The sequence below is a fragment of the Taeniopygia guttata genome, chromosome 1 (assembly GCF_048771995.1).
Source record: "Taeniopygia guttata chromosome 1, bTaeGut7.mat, whole genome shotgun sequence".
Lineage (NCBI taxonomy): Eukaryota > Metazoa > Chordata > Aves > Passeriformes > Estrildidae > Taeniopygia > Taeniopygia guttata.
The window spans coordinates 6,329,349-6,347,168 of NC_133024.1; the positions used below are offsets into that span (position 1 = coordinate 6,329,349).

General features: G+C 35.6%; 1 protein-coding gene across 1 annotated transcript in view; it reads right to left on the bottom strand.

Moving 5' to 3' along the window:
* Nucleotides 1-1,179: 1,179 nt before the first annotated feature.
* Nucleotides 1,180-17,820, bottom strand: part of NCAM2 (neural cell adhesion molecule 2) — a 270,530-nt gene continuing 253,889 nt past the window's right edge. The window contains exons 16-18 of the mRNA XM_002186867.6: nucleotides 17,397-17,601; nucleotides 12,944-13,063; nucleotides 1,180-7,445 (exon numbers count right to left, since the gene is read on the bottom strand). Coding sequence (XP_002186903.6) covers nucleotides 7,334-7,445; nucleotides 12,944-13,063; nucleotides 17,397-17,601 — 437 coding nt within the window. The 3' untranslated portion in view covers nucleotides 1,180-7,333. The remainder of the gene's footprint in view (nucleotides 7,446-12,943; nucleotides 13,064-17,396; nucleotides 17,602-17,820) is intronic.

The following is a 17,820-nucleotide window of genomic DNA, read 5'->3' on the forward strand; positions in this document are numbered from 1 at the left end:
TTTTATCTTGTATTTTGAGTATCACGTCTGAAATATGTGAGACCATGATATATTTTGACAAGGTTAAATTTTAAAAATTTGAATCCATTTCTGAACATGTCTTATATTACCTTTTTGTTAGCAGCAATTTGCAATAATTGTATTAATACTCATCTCTAAATTAAAGGGGCAACCTCTGTTGTGGCCAGTGTACTGAACTGATTTGCTCTCAAGAGATCTGAACTAAATTTGTGCATAATTTCAGTATGTCTGGGGATTTTTCTTTTCAGTGACAAGCTGATGTTGAAAGGACACTGAAGCAGTTCCCTCATGTTCAGTTTTTCAATAGAAAGAGACATTTTTGCTAATTGTTAATGCTGCTACTGACACTTTGGGAAGCATATGCCTAAGACATCTGTAGTAGCAGAGCTTAAGGATCTGTGGAAGGAAGAAAATGAAGCTGTGAAGACTTTGTTGGGTGAAAAATATACTACTCCTATGTACTGCCCCTCCATTCTTAGGCTGGTGTGGTATTTTAGAGCTTAGTTTACACTCAGAAAACTTCTTCTTAGGCATGAATACACAATCTAGCAAGTTTCTCTTGGGTTACTTATTTTTATTGGTGGTAAAATTGATGCCACAGACATCCCTCTGCCATTTCAGGGAAGTGCCTGAGATATATTCTCAGCTGTGCTTTGGCCTGTGCTTTGCCCATTTTCCATCTTTAGTGGAATAAAACACAGCACTGCAGTAAAAGTCCATTTCATTGCAGACCACGCCCAACCTGTTTTCATCATCTCCTGGCGGTGCCAACTCATTTACAAGACTTTTGGAAGGTTCTAGGTTTGGCAAAATAAGGTGGTTTTTTTTCAATATAATCTTTTTCTCTGGCATAAACTAAATACCTCTAAAATGTCACGCTTGCATTGTTTGGAAAAAAAAAATTATCTATCAGTACCTTATCTATTGGGGATGATCATAATGGGCCTCAAGCTGAGCTGGAGACTCAGGATCCTAACAATAGATGTATTTTGACAGAAAAGAGAGTAATAAATTGCAGGTCTGTGCGAGCATTATTCAGTACTTCTATAATGGGGATAAAATAAGGGGTATGTTTCTTTTTTGAAATGAGACTTCTAATGAATCAGACATCTTGACAGAAAGACACTTAGCAAAAATAAATGTAACTGCAACACTTCATTAAAGTAAAAGTATCTTTACTATTAATATACAAATGGTGAAGAGTGACAAATAATTGATATACTTTAAGCCATACTTTCAATGTCTTTCATAAATACAAAACCAGCATCTGCGATATTACTTCTTTTTACAGTATAGAGATATATATATATACACACATCATTTCATAGGGACATAAGATTCTGAAACAATAAACAAACTAGCTCCAGTGGTAGCTAACTTATCAGTATATAATTCAGGTGGCAGATATCGCAAGTGGGCTGTTGACAACGTGTGGAATAACAAAAACAATATATGGTATGCTTTAGCTCATACTGTACACAGCATACAAATACGTACCAACTGCTCATTGTAGCAGGAAAGCCTTTTTTCTCTCTCCTTTTAAAACCTTGTCTAAGTAGTTCAAAACTCTTAGTGTATATTTGTCATTGATATATAGAGACTCTGAGGGTTTGTCTTGCCCTTCCTCCAACCCTGAATTTTTCTGAAAATCTGAAAGACTGTATCCTAATTTCATGGGGGAGTTAAAGGACGTGGCAGGGTTAATTTTTCGTCTTCTCTGGTTTTCAGAGCTTTCATTACCCTGCCTTTTGGCAGTGCCCTTCAGCAGCCTCCCTTGCTTCAGTTGCTCCCTTTTCCCTTGTCAGTGCCAAGGAGAGATGCTCCCAGCCCTCTCCTAGCTCACTCTTTGGCACCTATTCTCTCTGGCAGTCGCTTTCCTGAGCTCTGTCGGCACCACATCTGGTCACCTCACCCGCTCCCCATCTCACCTGTGACTTAAAAGCTGCCAATACAAATTTGGCAATAAATATTCATTTCATTTCTCTGGGCTAAAAATGGCCAATATTCAAGTTTGAAAGTCAAACATTATGAGGATCTCAATGCCTCTTAAGAGAAAATATAGACAGGTAAACTGAGAATTCTCTGAACACGATCCAAAGCCAAATTTGTAAGGCTTATTTTGGCTCAGGTCCAAGTAAATTGATGTAAGAACACATATCTGCAGTGGAAATACTGAAGATCACTTAAAACTTACAAAACTGCTGTCAAGTGGACAGGGTACTTCACAAATTCAAAAAAAAAAGGAAAAAATCTGGAAAAGGGGTGAAGAGTTTTTAAAAAGGTTTATTTAACCATGGTAGCTTTTCGTCTATCAGAAAGATTATCTGAAGCTAAACAAGGAGATTTAAGAAGGAGCATTATTTACTTAGAATGTTTTCATTGTCATCTAAAGAAGTATTGCAACCTCAGTGAGTTATTTAAAGAGCTGTTTTATTTCTGGACATATCGTAATGTATGGGATAAAACTGTCATTGGATATTCTATCACCGTTTCCTGATCAGTGAAAACTCCTGATAGAAAAACCTCCTCTGTGCAAAATGTCAGTAGGAACATGGCAGGATATTTGAGTTCCAATTACGCCTGGAAATCTGATTCACAAAAACAACTCGATCAGCTGAGGACCTGCAGAGTCTCACTGAGATGGATGAATAAAATGCAGGTCCTGCTGGAATCAGTTTGTGTCTTAAATCCTGGAGGCCTGGATTGAGACCTGGATTCCACTGTGACTCTTTATGCAACGCTCTTAGCACCCCTCCATAAATCAAAGAGGTCTTGAGCTTTCTCAGGAAATGGTCTTTTTGGAGGTCCTTTAATCAGGAGTGACTAGCCAATGGACACAACTATTCTACAAAGATCTTACTTCCTACAACAATTTACATAGTGATGGTGAGGCTGCAAATGAATGTGAAATGAACATTCTCTCCAGTTTATCTCCAGAGGTAAAATGGTGGGAAGATGCTCCATATCATCTTTCAGATTTGAGGAAAGATTTTAATGTTTTAGGTCTAAGCACTTAAATAGAACTAAGGAGACTTTATATCTGACTCTTGAACTTGAGAAATTGGTCAAAATACCCCTACACATCCACTATGTTCTCCATCTATTTGAAACTTTTCAGCAGTAAGACACCTACCATGACCCTCATTGGAATTGTGATCTCAAAAGATTTTTGCATATTTTGTGTTTGTTACTTGAAAACAATACCTTCAGTTTGATTTATATGAATATTTGAGAATATTTGAGCAGAAAAGTATGTGTCAGTAAAGCTTTCAATTTTTTTAAACAGGCTTTGTAGACAAATTATTGAAGATTTTTCTTTAATAAAGCAGAGTGGCATGCTATCAAAAGGCACAAATACATTTCCATTATCTGGTCTAGGAAACAGAAAAAAAATGGCATGATGATTATACTACAGTTTGATGATTGGCACTTAAATAAATAATCAAACTAATTACCATCATGAAAAAAAAAAACGCTTTTTTTTGGATGAGCATCGATGCAGAGGCTGAAGACAGCAGTTGGAATTTACTGTACCAGGGGCTGATGTCAAACAGCCTTTGTAGATGATGGCCACGGTGTAACTATGTTGTAGATATCTATGAAGAGATAGAAAGTAGGCCCAATCCTGCAAGGTCTCTCATGGAAGTACATCCATTTTTCTGCTCACATCCACCCCACTGATGTCAGTGCGGTGCCATATAAGGGGTGGGTTCAACCACACAAAATTTCTTGCAAGACTGAGGCCTGAATAAATTAATCTTTGTCACATTAGGCATTAGCATCACCAGAATAGCAAATATTTCTGCAACCACAAAAAAATCTTATAAGTCAAAAAATGCAAATAAACAAACAAAACCAAGAAAAACCTCTCCAGGGTATGTTTGATTACTAAATTGTAAAATATTAATTAAAAATTTGTTATTATTGTGGTAAATCAGAACTCAAGTCTACTAAAAACCAAAAAAAAACCCAAGGAGCTTTAAGTAATTTTACTTAATTGTGCTCCTTTTTTTTTTTTTTTTTTTGAAAAGAGATTGTCACTGTCACATTTTGTTCATTACTAATTTCAATGGCTCCCTCCCACCTTAGTCCCTGGAGTATGTTAGTGTAACAATTCAGATTACTTTTACAAATAGTTATATTTTGTCAACTCTTCTGACGTTTCATACTAACACTTAAAATTACTTTTAGACAGTAAAAGTGACATTTATACAGATACCTGTTTTTGTTTGTTTTGTTTTGTTTTTTTAAATCTAGAATAGGAAAAGAAAATAAACAAATGTTATTCCAGTTCTACATATATCTTACAAATTACTATGCGCAAATTATTTCCTCATTTGGAAATATTTGTAACTATTTTGAAATACCAGTGATTTTCAGCATTCTTTCATACTGAGAGTTTGGGTTTCTCCTGCACAGCAAAGAGTTAAAGCACAAGAGATAACCTATTAATCCACAGACCAAAAAGGTGTGCTTGGATAGTCCATCAGAAATTTAGAGCTGTTTTATTCTCAGCCCTCACACAGATCAACTGCCAAGAGACATAACAGCAAGAAATTAAATACTCCTGGAAACAGATTTTGATTTGTCATACAGTATAGAAGAAAATGATTTTGCTTCCCATATTGAAATAATATTGCAATCTATTTTGCATGTAAAGAGTAGCACAGGTGTATTAGTAATAAATGTGCTGACAAGACCTCCTAAATCTTCTAATCCCTTCACACTGTAATTAGAGGCCATATCAGGAAATTAAAAAAAATAACAACCATAAAAACCCCACCAATATAGAACCATTAGGCCATGTTTTTTGGGTTTTCTTTGTGTAAGTTCAACTAAGAAGTACCAAAATTTAAAATGCATCTGCAGTTGAGCCTAGACACTGTTAATTCTTCTACATGGTATAGGCACCTTCTTGTGGAAATGATCAGGCTAGCTTCAGATAAAACACCATATGCGTAGAGAAGATTGAATGGTACCATCCAACTTTGTCACAGCAGGTGGAAGAGGAAACTATGTCTACCATCTGCATCCTCATCCTGGTAAATATCTTGTGTGAGGGGATGTTCAAGCCACACCAACCACATTATTCTCAGCTGCTGGAGTTGTCCAGATTCCTTCTTTGCATTTTGATAGAAGAAGAAAGCCCAGCTGCAATTACATACTTTCTGGAAAGACTATAAATCCATATAGAAAAATGAGACAACTGTTCTCCTAATTATAGGTTAGGAGCAGGCCTGCTTGCTGTGTGCTTAGAACAAATCAGGAAATCTGATTAGAAGTTATCAGAAATCTGATAGACAAGCAGCTGCTTGGTAGTACTGCCTGCCCAGTATGTGGGAGCAACACTGAGAGCTCATAAGGAACATCTTTGTCTTTCCTTCACCCAGTCTCAGCATTTAGAGAAACTTCTTTTCAGCACTTTTCAATTATTATCTTCCATGACTTTCAACCCATAATGCCATCCTTTCTTACCCATATTTTTCACTTTGGTACTGATTTTGTGGGAATTTGGCCTCCTATCCTAGCCACACCAGGTATATGCCTCTATTCTCAACTCCTTGGTTCATTTTAGGTATTTCTCAAAGTGATGAAAAGTTGTAAAAAACTCATTAAATAACTTGGTTTTGAAAAATAAGAAAGATCTAAGAATTAAATATAAAGGTATTCTCATCTCTTTAAAATGCACTTAAACTTGGATTAACAAGAAGGTCATTATGATATTTTCCTCAAATTTGAGGAGATCCTTTTACATTTTGCTTTCAGTTTTACTGTACAAAAGTCATAAAGTACCAAGACTTCAAATATGATCAAAATTCAGATATAGCATGGAGAAAACACAATTTGATGAGTAAAAGTACACTTAAACCTCATGCATGGCTTAGATGTGGAAAATTCACAACTTACTCTACCAGTTACTCCTGACAAGTAGAATTTTCCAGTCTAGTTTTCTATATGGTTTATTTACTTCTTTCAAAGCAAGGCTTTGAAGAGTTTGGTAGGTGTGGATACACTATGCTAGAAGGGAAACAAACTATATTGCTCCAGTTAGTGGCACCACTAAATCAATGAAAAATTCATATGAATGAATTTCAGATTAAATAAATCTGTGAAATTTCCTGGTGAGGAATGTTGATCAGAATAATAAAAAGGAATATCTTAAAGAAAGCTTGACATGGAAAAAACCATATTTGGTTGAATATAAGATTGCATTAGTTAATAATATAAAATTGTTCCTAACTGCTTAGACAAAATCCCCTTTCCATCATTTCTTACATTGTACTTAAGAGAAAAGGTATGAAATCATAAAGGAAAAAGTCCTGATTCAAAAAGGCCAAGTTTAATATTTTATATACTGATTTGGGGAGAAAATGTGTTTACTTTACTAAACCACAATTTTATCCCTTAGCTAAATTGTTTGAAATAAGAATAAAATGAAAACCCTGCATGTATAAATATATTGGGACAGATATTGTAAGTTTTCACTTGAAGTGAAGATTATGACTAAAAAACAGATTTCTTTTTACTCCTCGGATGCATTTTAGTTCACATGTAACTTTCAAAAACTTTTATACAGAAAACTTGAAGCATTGAAAATCCTGGAGCCATTCAGAGTCACTCTCTCATAGTTAGGATGAAGCCAATAGAGTGTTGGGAAATATTTGGCCAATTTTATTTGAGTTTGTATATTGTGAGTATTAGATTTTTAGAGTTTTTAAAAATTATTTATTTACTGAAGAACCCAGTAGAAACTGCAGTGGGACCTGGCTCTCCATTGATGAGTTTTGCTTTTTTGATTGCCTCAAGTGATAATCACAGCTGGAAGGAATATTGAGTGTCAGCTAGAGCTGAGGTCTTAAACATTATACTGAAACTGGTTTAGGGTTTTTTTTTTTTTTAAGGCAACCTAAAATTTAATTTTATTGTAAATGGAAATAAATATATTGTCATATGGCACTTTATGCATGTAGCTTGCACTGTAAGAACTGGAGAGGCCTGATGTGTTGTTTTTGGTTAGGGGTGCTTTAGAATTTTAATTCTAAATTGACACACTTTGTCATATAATAAATTATAGTTCTTTCTCTGCAGATTTTTCAGATTTATAGCATGGGACTTGGTGTCAGCAAAACTACACACTAAAACCATTAACAAAAAGAAAAATATAGAAAAAACTGTAGACAGAAACTGTTTCATCGTATGTACACATGTACTAACAATTCCAAGCTTAAGTTTCCCAAGAAATTAAGGTCAGCTGTAAAGTTTTGGTCGCGGGATTATTTCAATCCAAATGCATTTTCCAGACAGCTGTAGTTTATGCTTTGCTATCATCTTCTTTTGACTGGATGATATCATTAGCAACTTTGATTTCTATGGTTTCTGGATTTAAAGCTTCTTTGCCATTTTCCTCCTTTAGTGGCAGCTTCCTATCAGAAAAAAAGAGGAATCATGGTAACACAAAAATAAAACAATCTGTAATTTAAGTCTATAACATATATATGGTTCATATAGGTCACAGTGTAGAACAATAGGTTTTTTAAAGTAATGTATAGTTATTTTATTATGAGCACTGAGATTCTTTGTTAACTCTTGAGATTCATATTATTATCATTCTTAACTTTGAGATTCATATAACTATTTCCATTTCTATAAAGCCACAAAAATCACATGATAAGAACATTGGTGCTACTCAAAATACAGCCCTTCAATCAGACAAAAGAGGAAAAAAAAGTCAAATTACTTGACCCAAGACAGTACAGAGGTATGTGTTGCCTACTGTGAAAGATACTGTGAAACATTTGCAGTCAGGCTTTTTGCTTGACTTTTAAATCTTGATTAAACTTTTTAAATGTATTTTCTAAATGTAAATTCAACATACAAAAAACCATGGCTATGATTGGAAATTATGCCAAGACATAGGTAAAGAATTTCTTATAGTGCAAGCAGGTAATGGAAGTTATCATTACAAAGTTCTACAGTTTAATTTTCATGGATCATACAGTGTAGCTTCATTAATAACTTACAGCTCTTTTAAGACTTAGTGAAAACTGAAGATTTGGCAAAAGTGTCCCCACCCTCTTGAATGTGATCTCATTGAAAAAGGTCTTAAAAATCATTGATTCCCTTCTGCCAGTAATTAGCTGTCGAAAAATATAGCTGTCAAAAAGATGTATGGTTTACTGAGATGTTCCTGTAATATTGTCTCCTGGGCATAATAACTCTTAATGGTGATTCCAGTTTGGGCTTGCTTTCTGTTTTTTTGCTAGGGAATAGTATGCATATACCTTTTTTATTCAAAATAACTGTTAAATGTTTCAGTAAATTTCTGCTTTGTTTGACTCAATTTCCCAAAGAGCAATACAGTGTTCAAAACCTGTCTGAGGACTCTCTTAGGAATGTCTTATTTCAAGGCAGTGTTTAATACCAGAAAGTAAAATAAAACAATACCTGAATTCCCAGTCTTATGAAATTTAAGTTGTTTGAAATGAACTAAGAAATATGCCGTTCATCCAGAGGTTAAACAATGAGCACAACATGTATCTGAGAGAAATCCAAGATTAACTTGTTCTACTACAGTGAAATACATGGGATATATCATCAGATGTCTGGCTCTGGGCACAGAGGGAGGTATCTACTAATTGTCTGTTTCTCATGGCAAACCCAAAGGAAACAGATTTCAGCCCACAGCAAGATGCCTGAAAGAATGGAAACAACAGAATGAACATTAATCTATTTTTAACAGTAGGTAAAACACTGGGGCAGAGGAAGAGCAGCTCACGAGATGAATTTCTGGTAGGCAGGTATGTGTGTCAAAGATCTGATTAAGCAAACCAATGAAACAAGTACTAAAAAAACCCCAAAACCTAATTTAATGTAGTTTTAAGAAAAGGAGAGTAATTTCTCAAAAGATGGTGCTGTAAAGAAGGAATTATTTAGCAAAACTGGGGAATCAACAGAATATATAAACCATGTGTGGAAATTTATAGAAATTGATTTAAGTGGATTAAGACCATGTTACAAAATATTTGAAATACTAAGATTTGCTAGAACTCTGTGGAAGGGTATTGAAATCCATATTCATGAAAACAATGGGATAAAATTAGCCTTGCTTTTACATGCAAGCAGAGAACCACAACTCTAAAAAAGCTGTACATAAGTAAAAAATGTTATGCATAAAAACCTTCCTCATCACAAAGTCCATGCACCGTTCTCAAACCTTTTTGTATTTTAAAACTTGTGGTTTTGAGTTTTGTTTTTTTTTTTAATAGGGTGTGAGTTATGAATGTAAGTTAACATTAGATATTGTTTTTTTCCCTATGAAAACACTTTTGTTATTTTGGAATTTTTGTTCCCATTTTCTTTAAATACATATTTAATCTCTATTAATAGATTAAATAATTTTCCTCTATTAATTAACTAATTCAAGTTTAAGTGTTCTAATTATATGAATTCTTTTATATCAAATTATTCTTTAGCTACATCTATTAGAAAGAATTTTATATTTTTCAACTGAGCAGACTAATCCTTTCAAATGTTTGTTCATTTTATAATAAAAAGATTTTTTTTAAAAAATCCAACAAAAACCCAACAAAAAGTTCTCTCACTTTAATCAGATGTTGACTGCTATCAATTATTAATAATATTAACTTCCTCTAGCACTTCATGTGGCCTAACATTTGCTGATACCCACACAAAACTTTAACTTAAATATTTAATTTCTTATTTTATAGAAAAATGACTCCATTTTGAAACTGGAATTCACCCAACTGCATTAATACTAAGAAAAACTCAACCAATACTATAAACATATTAATATCAGACTAGTAATATATTTATTGTACTTCATTGTATGTGGTACTTTAGTCATATTACAAAAGTGTGATATGAAATGCGCAGATTAAAATGACTTCCTGCCAGCATGATTAAAACTTGTTGAATTGCAAGTAAAGTGCTTTGAGCAAATCTGTCATATGTGGATTCCAAACGTGGCTTTGACAAGGATCATCTGAGGTAAGGTAAAAAATATTTTGCCAAATAATAGACTGAGCAATATAATAAAGAATATTATTGTAAGAGGAGGAAGTAATCTCTTTACTAATTAGTTCCCAAAACTTCTTAAATTGCATTTGCAGTTCTGAGTGTAATTTGCTATTATTCAGCATTATTCAATAATTATTAAAAATATTTTATCTAATTTAATCCCAAGGTTTATCTTGTATACCTTTAAGACAACCAGAATTAGTCATAATGATTCTGACCTTGTTTCACTGCCTGCCTGAAATGTCCTTGAAATTTTCTTTCCAGCAAGCTAAGCTCTCCCCTCCAAGATCCCTTCTGGTCATCCTCACCCTGCCCAGCGTGTGTCTTTCTGGCTGTTGTTGACAATGTATTTTTGTGTTGTTGAGATTTGCCAGAGCCCACCCTAGGTTGCTGGGTGGCTTCGTGTGGTGGAAAAGTCTTTCCTCCAACCCGTGCTTCCAAAGAAAGGCTCAGCAGTCTCTTGTCATTCAGTCTCAAGGTAGTTTATTGCAAGTTATCTAAAAGATTTTCTTCTCTGGCTGCTGTGGTTTGCTCACAGCTCAGGCAGAGGCACACACACACCCTGACATCCTCTCTGACTCCCGACTGCTTCTTCTCTCCCCCTGCCCAGGGCTGCTGCTATCTTTATATGGTACATTACATGATAAATGTTTACAGTTTTTCCCCAATACCTACTATATTAAATGGTGCTTTTCTACTCTAAACCAATCTGTGAGTGCCAGCATCACCAAGAACATGGAGGTAAGGAAGAAGAAAAAGGAAGAACAGGACCGGCCAAAATCCCTCCATCTTCAAACCTCTGACCCCCATGTAAAAAAACCAAAACCAAAACCCCCCTGTACAGCACTAAAAAATTCTTCCCTTTACTTTGTGACTACTTCTACTATAATATCTAAATTTTGTGACTTCTTGTTCTTCCTGAAAAGTTGGTAAATCATTCCATGGATCAAATCCTAAATCACAGCTGTTTCCAGCCGCCTGCCAGGGTCTCAAATGCTTCTGACCTGGGCCCAGAACCTCCAAAAATGTCTGAAGGACATTTTGAGTTTCGACAGAGATTGATTTCTCCTCTACTGCATCTTCCCTTTTTGCATCTCACTTTATATTGCTTCTCTGTTTCATTGGGTATGACCTGTGTCTGAGTCAAAGGTCTTTCCACATTCCCCTGGCATCAATGGCCCTTCAGGTGTCCCCATTGCACCATCTCTTTTCATTTTTAGTTTCCCAAGTGACACTGTCCCAAATCTTTAGCTGACTTCTGTACAGCTGTGCTTTGGACTGCTGATGCCTTTTGCCATTGGTTGTGAGGGAAGAAATTACCAAGAAGGCAACTGTCATAGTTATTCTTCTCTCTTAGCAGTCCTATTTTTCCAAGGGCATAATGCCCATCAAATACTTACCAGTTGTTCCTGAGAGTTAGTTTTTCAAGGCTTTTTGTTGGTGCTTTTTTTGTGTTTTTTTTTTTTCTGTCATGACAGTGGGGACTGATTCTTTCCCCCTCCCCTAAGATAATAAAATATTTTTGATTTCAACTTTCTCATATTTCACTCCTGTCAGCTGACCTAATGATTGTGAGAAGCAGAAAGAAGTTAACTGGATCTTTCCTGGTATCATGTTTCCTGCAATATGTATCTGATTTGAAAGATCTAGTGCTAAAAATAGTCTTGAATAATGAACAAACATGGACCTGGTGCTTTACCCACTAACATATCCAAATCTTGCTGGACTTGTACAATGTTTACAACTATATTCCCCTGACTCTTTAGATAACTCTGAGCTTTCCACTGTGCCCCTGATTATAAATTCTAATATGAAGAACAAACATATCAGTAGTCACTCAACAGATTGCATAATTATTTCATTAACAAGTTCAAACTCTTTGTGCACAGCTCCTTCAAAGGACTATATAGCTTAATGTGCAGCTACGTAACTCCCTATTTACTAAAAATATCAATGGCAGCTGGTAGCAAACCTTTTTTTTTTTAATTAAAGGTTCTTACTTACAGTTTTACATAATGGCAAAAAAATGAAATTTCTTATTATTTTCAAAAAATAAAAAGACTTTTGTAAGAACACTTCCTTTTAAAGAACAACTATGATCTAATAAAATTATCTACAGGTTAATTTCTGTATTTACTACATAATAATCTTCATAACCTTGATGCCTTGAAGATGTCATGAGATAGGAGATTTTCCCAACACATGGAAAGTGTTGGGCTCAAAGCAAAGAAAATTTAGGGGTGTCTTCAGTAATTTCATCCCTGGGCACAAGGCTGGCTGGATTATTCAGAAGGCAGCCAGAGCCTGTGAGCATGGCTGCAAACTGCTGTGGTTTCCGTACTGAGAGAAGGTTGCAGGGACAGGAAAGGGGGATGAGGAAATGGAGCAGAGGCTGCCCTTCAGCACGATAATCCAATTGCACTGTGTGCACTTAAATACTGAACTAAATTCTCAGTTACATGTATGGAAGCAGGAGGGGGCCACTCCAGTGAGGATCTAGGTTTTTGGAGCATAGTATCCTTGTGCCCCATCTTCAGGATGTGTGTGAAGATGCCTGTGAGACTCAATTTAAGGTCATTCATGAGAGTTAGGAGATTGTTCCCACAGGGTAGTTAATAATTTCTGGGTAGGTGGTAAAGACAAAGTGCAACCAAATTAAAAAATCCTTGTACTGCTGTGCTCAGCCAGTGTCAATGAGGTACCATGATTTAGATTGATTACTGTAAAAATGAAACCAATCAAACAAACCCTAAACTCACACACTGCCTTGCCACAGCAGACCATCTGGTAATGCTGTGTGCCTCCCCTCAGAGCGTGGGAAGTCCAGTGTGTCCACAGCCAAGATCAGCTTGTGTGAAACTCCAGGGAATGTCAGGCTACTTACTCTGGTTCTGTGAGAGGAGTTGTCTCATTTGGCTCATTTACTGGACTCCCATCTTCATGGCTGGTAATTCTTTCATCCTCTGTTCTCATTTCCACTATTGGCTCTTTTGATCCATCTTTCCTAAAAATTATTAAAAGAGTTTTATGTCTCTTATCATCACATTAACCATGTACATTGCACATAAAGAATTACTAAGATCCCTTCTCTCAAAAGTTGGCAAAGAAAAGGCAGAACTAATTATCAGTGACTAACACCACCAAGACACATTTAACAGCGTGTTCCCAATTCCTTGAAGTCTTCAAAGCATCCTGTATCCATGGTTACTTCCCTAACTCTGTAAACATGATGAATTAGCATCTCAAAAGAGCATTTTGTTTATGAATAATAATAAGGTGACAGCTTCTTCATGGGAATAGATGTAAACTTCCCTAACCTAGTAAAATAACGATAGGACTTGATGCCTAGTTATACTTGAACTTTTCTGGCAGCGTTAGAGTCGTTATGTGAGTATATACACCACAAAAGTGTTCTTTAATCTCCTGGGGTTGTGACAACCCCAGCTGCCATTGATGCAAAGAGCCCTTGTGCAGTAAAAATCTAAGCCTTCTGATTTTGCTGGTAGAAAAAACTGTTTCTACATCATATTTCTCCTATTTGAGGAAGAACTGCTAGTCTCTCACAATGAAAGTAAATATATAAACATTGTGCTAATTAAACAACTAATTATGAGGAGATGGAGCAGTGAGTACTGCCATTTTGATTTTGTTGGTAACCAAAAATAGAATAGTTTGGGTTGGAAGGGACATTTATAGGTCATCTAGTCCAATGCCCCTGCAACTAGCAGGGACATTTTCAACCAAATCAGGTTCCTCAGAGCTTCATTCAGTCTGACTTTGAGTGTTTCCAGCAATGGGATGTCTACAACCTCTCTGGGAAACCTGTTGAAATTTTTCACCACCCTCATTGTAAAACAGATTTTCCTCATGTCCAATCTAAATCTACCCACTTTCACTTCAAAATCATGATCCCTCGTCTTTCTAAAAAGTCTGTTCCCATCTTTTTCATAAATTATTTTCAAAAGGATGCAGAAAAATCTTTATCTCAGCCTGATCTCACAGAGAGTGCTCCATCCCTCTGATCATCTTTGTGTCCTCTTCTGGACTTGATCCAACAAATCCATGTCCTTTCTTTACCAAGGACTGCTGGGCTGGATGCAGCACTCCAGGTGAGGTCTCACCAGCACAGAGGGACAGAATCACCTCTCCTGGACTTCTGTTCATGCTGCTTTTGATGCAGCTTGGGACAATTTGTCTTTCTGGGATGTGAGCACAAACTGTTGGCTCATGTCCAGATTTTCATGAGCCAGAATTCCCAAGTCCTTCTCTGCAGGGCTGATCTCAGAAATACGGACATGTTCTGGAAATATCTGTTCACTGCCACAAAGTATTAAAAATACATACTAATTAACAATACTTATTAAAAGTAATAATTAAATTTTAAACAATTTTGCTCTCAAAAGGCTAATCAGATGATACCTGAGATATATATATATATACACACATATTTATATATATATGTTTACCAAAAAAACCCTATTTTGATGCAAATATTTTCTTCCTATATCCTGGAACAGCATCAGCTGCAATCTACAGAGATCAACAATTACTTTTATATTTAAGAGATTATTTTCTGGACTGGGATGTTGTAGGGAGCTGTTAGACTGCTATAGGCCACACCTAAGACCTGGCTAAACTCTTCTCTAATTAACGTCTCATATTTTCATATTTTTTCTTCAAGATCATGGATAAAACAGGCTTTTCTGACAGAAAGTACCAGGAAAACCCTACTGTCCTTTGACAGGTATCCTCAAGGAAAATCTTTGTAGGTTGATAAGAATGTAGCCCAATTAGAGAAATAGCGTGAAGAAGAATTAATAGATAGAAATCTAAAAGATTTCTGTCTTAAAAAAAACCCAAAATTACATGTGATTATTTATCTCTACAAGTGACACTTAAGACACACAAATGGATACAAAGCTCATTTTGGTAGAAAATGCACTTAATTTTCATGGCTACCTCATACCTGGGAAAAGATTAGGGATCTAAGTTGGACTGGCAGATGGATTGGTGAGTTCTTCTTGCTTTGTTGATACATCTACAGTCTTACAAACAGCATTGCATGACAAAAGGACTAAAAAAGATGTTACCTGTGACCAGCAGTCATGTATATTTACAGAAGGTAGAAACTGTAGCATTTCAAATTTTAAAGAAGAGAAAGTGATTTGTAGAAAATCCATTATGCCATGGGTGTCTGTGTGTGTTACATGGATTATGTCATCTTCATTCGTTATATGGAGCACGTAATTATTTACTATATATATATATATATATATATGTGTGTGTGTATATATGTGTGTATATATATATATATATATATATATATATCCTACAATCAAAATTTAACCAAGAACCATATCATAAACCATCCAAAAATCCAGAATACAAACTGGCATATTTAAAACAGAGAAATGTCAGTGAATTTTAGGCAATATCAGTTACCATGGTATAAATTTAAATGTTGACTCTTCAAGACTGTCCTGGGAGTTTAGTCTGACAGTATATTAATGCAGAGAAAAGGCTAAAATAAGAACTGTCCCAAATATTTTAAGGTCTGACTGACTGAAGACCATTTTGACAAGGAAAGAAATATGATTGAGTAACATAGTTGTTCTTGCAAAAGAAATGCAACAAAAGAATTAATATCAACAGACCAGCTTGATTCTTTTTTTGGGACAGCATGGCATTTGGTAATAAGATGTTGATAACAAGGTATAAACTGCTGTCAAGTGACATTTCCAACTTTATCTCCCTAAGGTCTTCCCATTTAGGAGAGTCTGTACACCAGTTTATAGTTGGCCACTCCTTGAATGAGAAATTTAAGCATCAACTGAGGTGCTGTGCTCAATAGGAAAGGACAGCTGAGTCAGCGCCAGAAGCTTCACATCTTGATTCTATTGATCTGGACAGGCTGGCTTCACAGGATGGAAAAAAACACTGCTAGTCTTTCTCTCACTGTCGGATGTGGAGAATTAGGAAATAGCTAGTTTGTGTCATTACTTCTATTTAGAAGCATTATAAATACTTTTGTGTCCTCTCACAACTGGTTTTGTTCTGTGCTGTTGTTTCTGAAATGGCACCTCTTTTAAGAAGAACCCAACCAAGATGTGTAGCCAAGTTACCAAAGAAAGACACAGCTTGAAAGCAAATAGCCAGAATTAAATTCCAAAAATACACTTTACACCTCCACTACTGGCAATTATGCTCAGCTGCTCAGCTATGAATAATGAGGACTGCAAGATCCAGTGTGCTCTACATCCATCTGAAAGTGGATGGGACCTAGAAAGCTGAAGGATAATTAACTGTAAAGCCTGAGTGTTGGGAAAGGCACATAGCAGTTGGACCAGCAAATGCTATTTAAACCACACGCAGACAGCATTCTCACAAATATTACAGTGCATGTGTAAGTTGCCTACCAGATGAACGGGATGAGAAAATGATATTTTTTTCTAGTAAAAAAAAGGAAATGTTTAAAATGAAGGACCAAATGTAATTTTCTTTCTAGTTTACCTATTGAAAACTCAGTAAATGTCACTAAATCTCTAAAGTGTAGTTATTTAAAGTAGTCAGTATTTGAACTGTTTTACCGCAGCTCTCACTATACACTTCAATAATTTAAGAGACCATATTTTCACATCAATGATCAGTTCATTCACATTTGTGTGATGGAGTAGCCACTACAAAAGAGTATTTGTGAGAATCAGTATTGATTATTTCCCACTCATGTTTAGCAATCATCGACTGTTGCTATAAAGAACAATCACTCACCACCATTTCACCAATATCCAACTCAGCACTCCTATTAAAAAAAAAAAAAAAAATCGACAAGATCTTTCATTCCTAAAGTCCACAGACAAGAATCAAGATTTTCCATCAAGTGCTGTATCTAAGAAGAAAAAATCTCTCACGTATCTTCTATAATACCATGTCCTGCACTTGTGGATTTACTGGCACTGTCACAGCCATAGGCCAAGTTTCTGGGTGTTAGCAGCTCAAAGATGGATTTGCAGAAATGGAGTTACAATGATCCATTACCTGCTTCTCATGAACCAAATCTGTGTCTCCAACTAGTACTGAATTACAATTGATTTCCTTTTTGTCAAGCTGGACAAAGAGGTCATCCTAAACTTAGCTACAGTATATTTCTTTTTTGTGTCTCAACTTTAGTTTTAAAGGCAATAAACAACTTCACACACTTCAGAGAATCACTTTGCTAAGTAGTAGAAGCATTTTATTAATTCCCTTTGTAAAACCACAAAATGGCCATAAAGTTAATGTAAGTTGGACAGACACCTTTTCTTTTAAGAATGTTTCCAACTCACATGATTAATACTCACAAGTAAGCAGCTTTTCCTTCTTCCAGTTCTTTACTTTTTCCACTTGAACCACTCTTCTTCCCACAGATTCTCCTGGTGATGCACATGAGCAATCCACATTGTCGTACAAAGAAGCAGCTAACATCAGTCACAACCAGGATTAACAAAAGGGCTGCCACTCCCAGGCCAATGACAGCACCAAGTCCAAGACCATTAAAAAGAGTGTCTTCAAGGAAAGAAAATTAAGAGATATTAATAACATTAATCCTAAAATATAATTTTCTAAGCTGTTCATCAGGGGAGTTATGAATGTTGAGGAATGAACCATTCAGAAAATATTGGAAATAAGCAGCCCTGATGATTACGCATATATTGTCTGAATAAAATAATAAAAAAACAACATTTCTTCTGCATAATATTTTCTGATTGCCAAAATTCCGGTAAG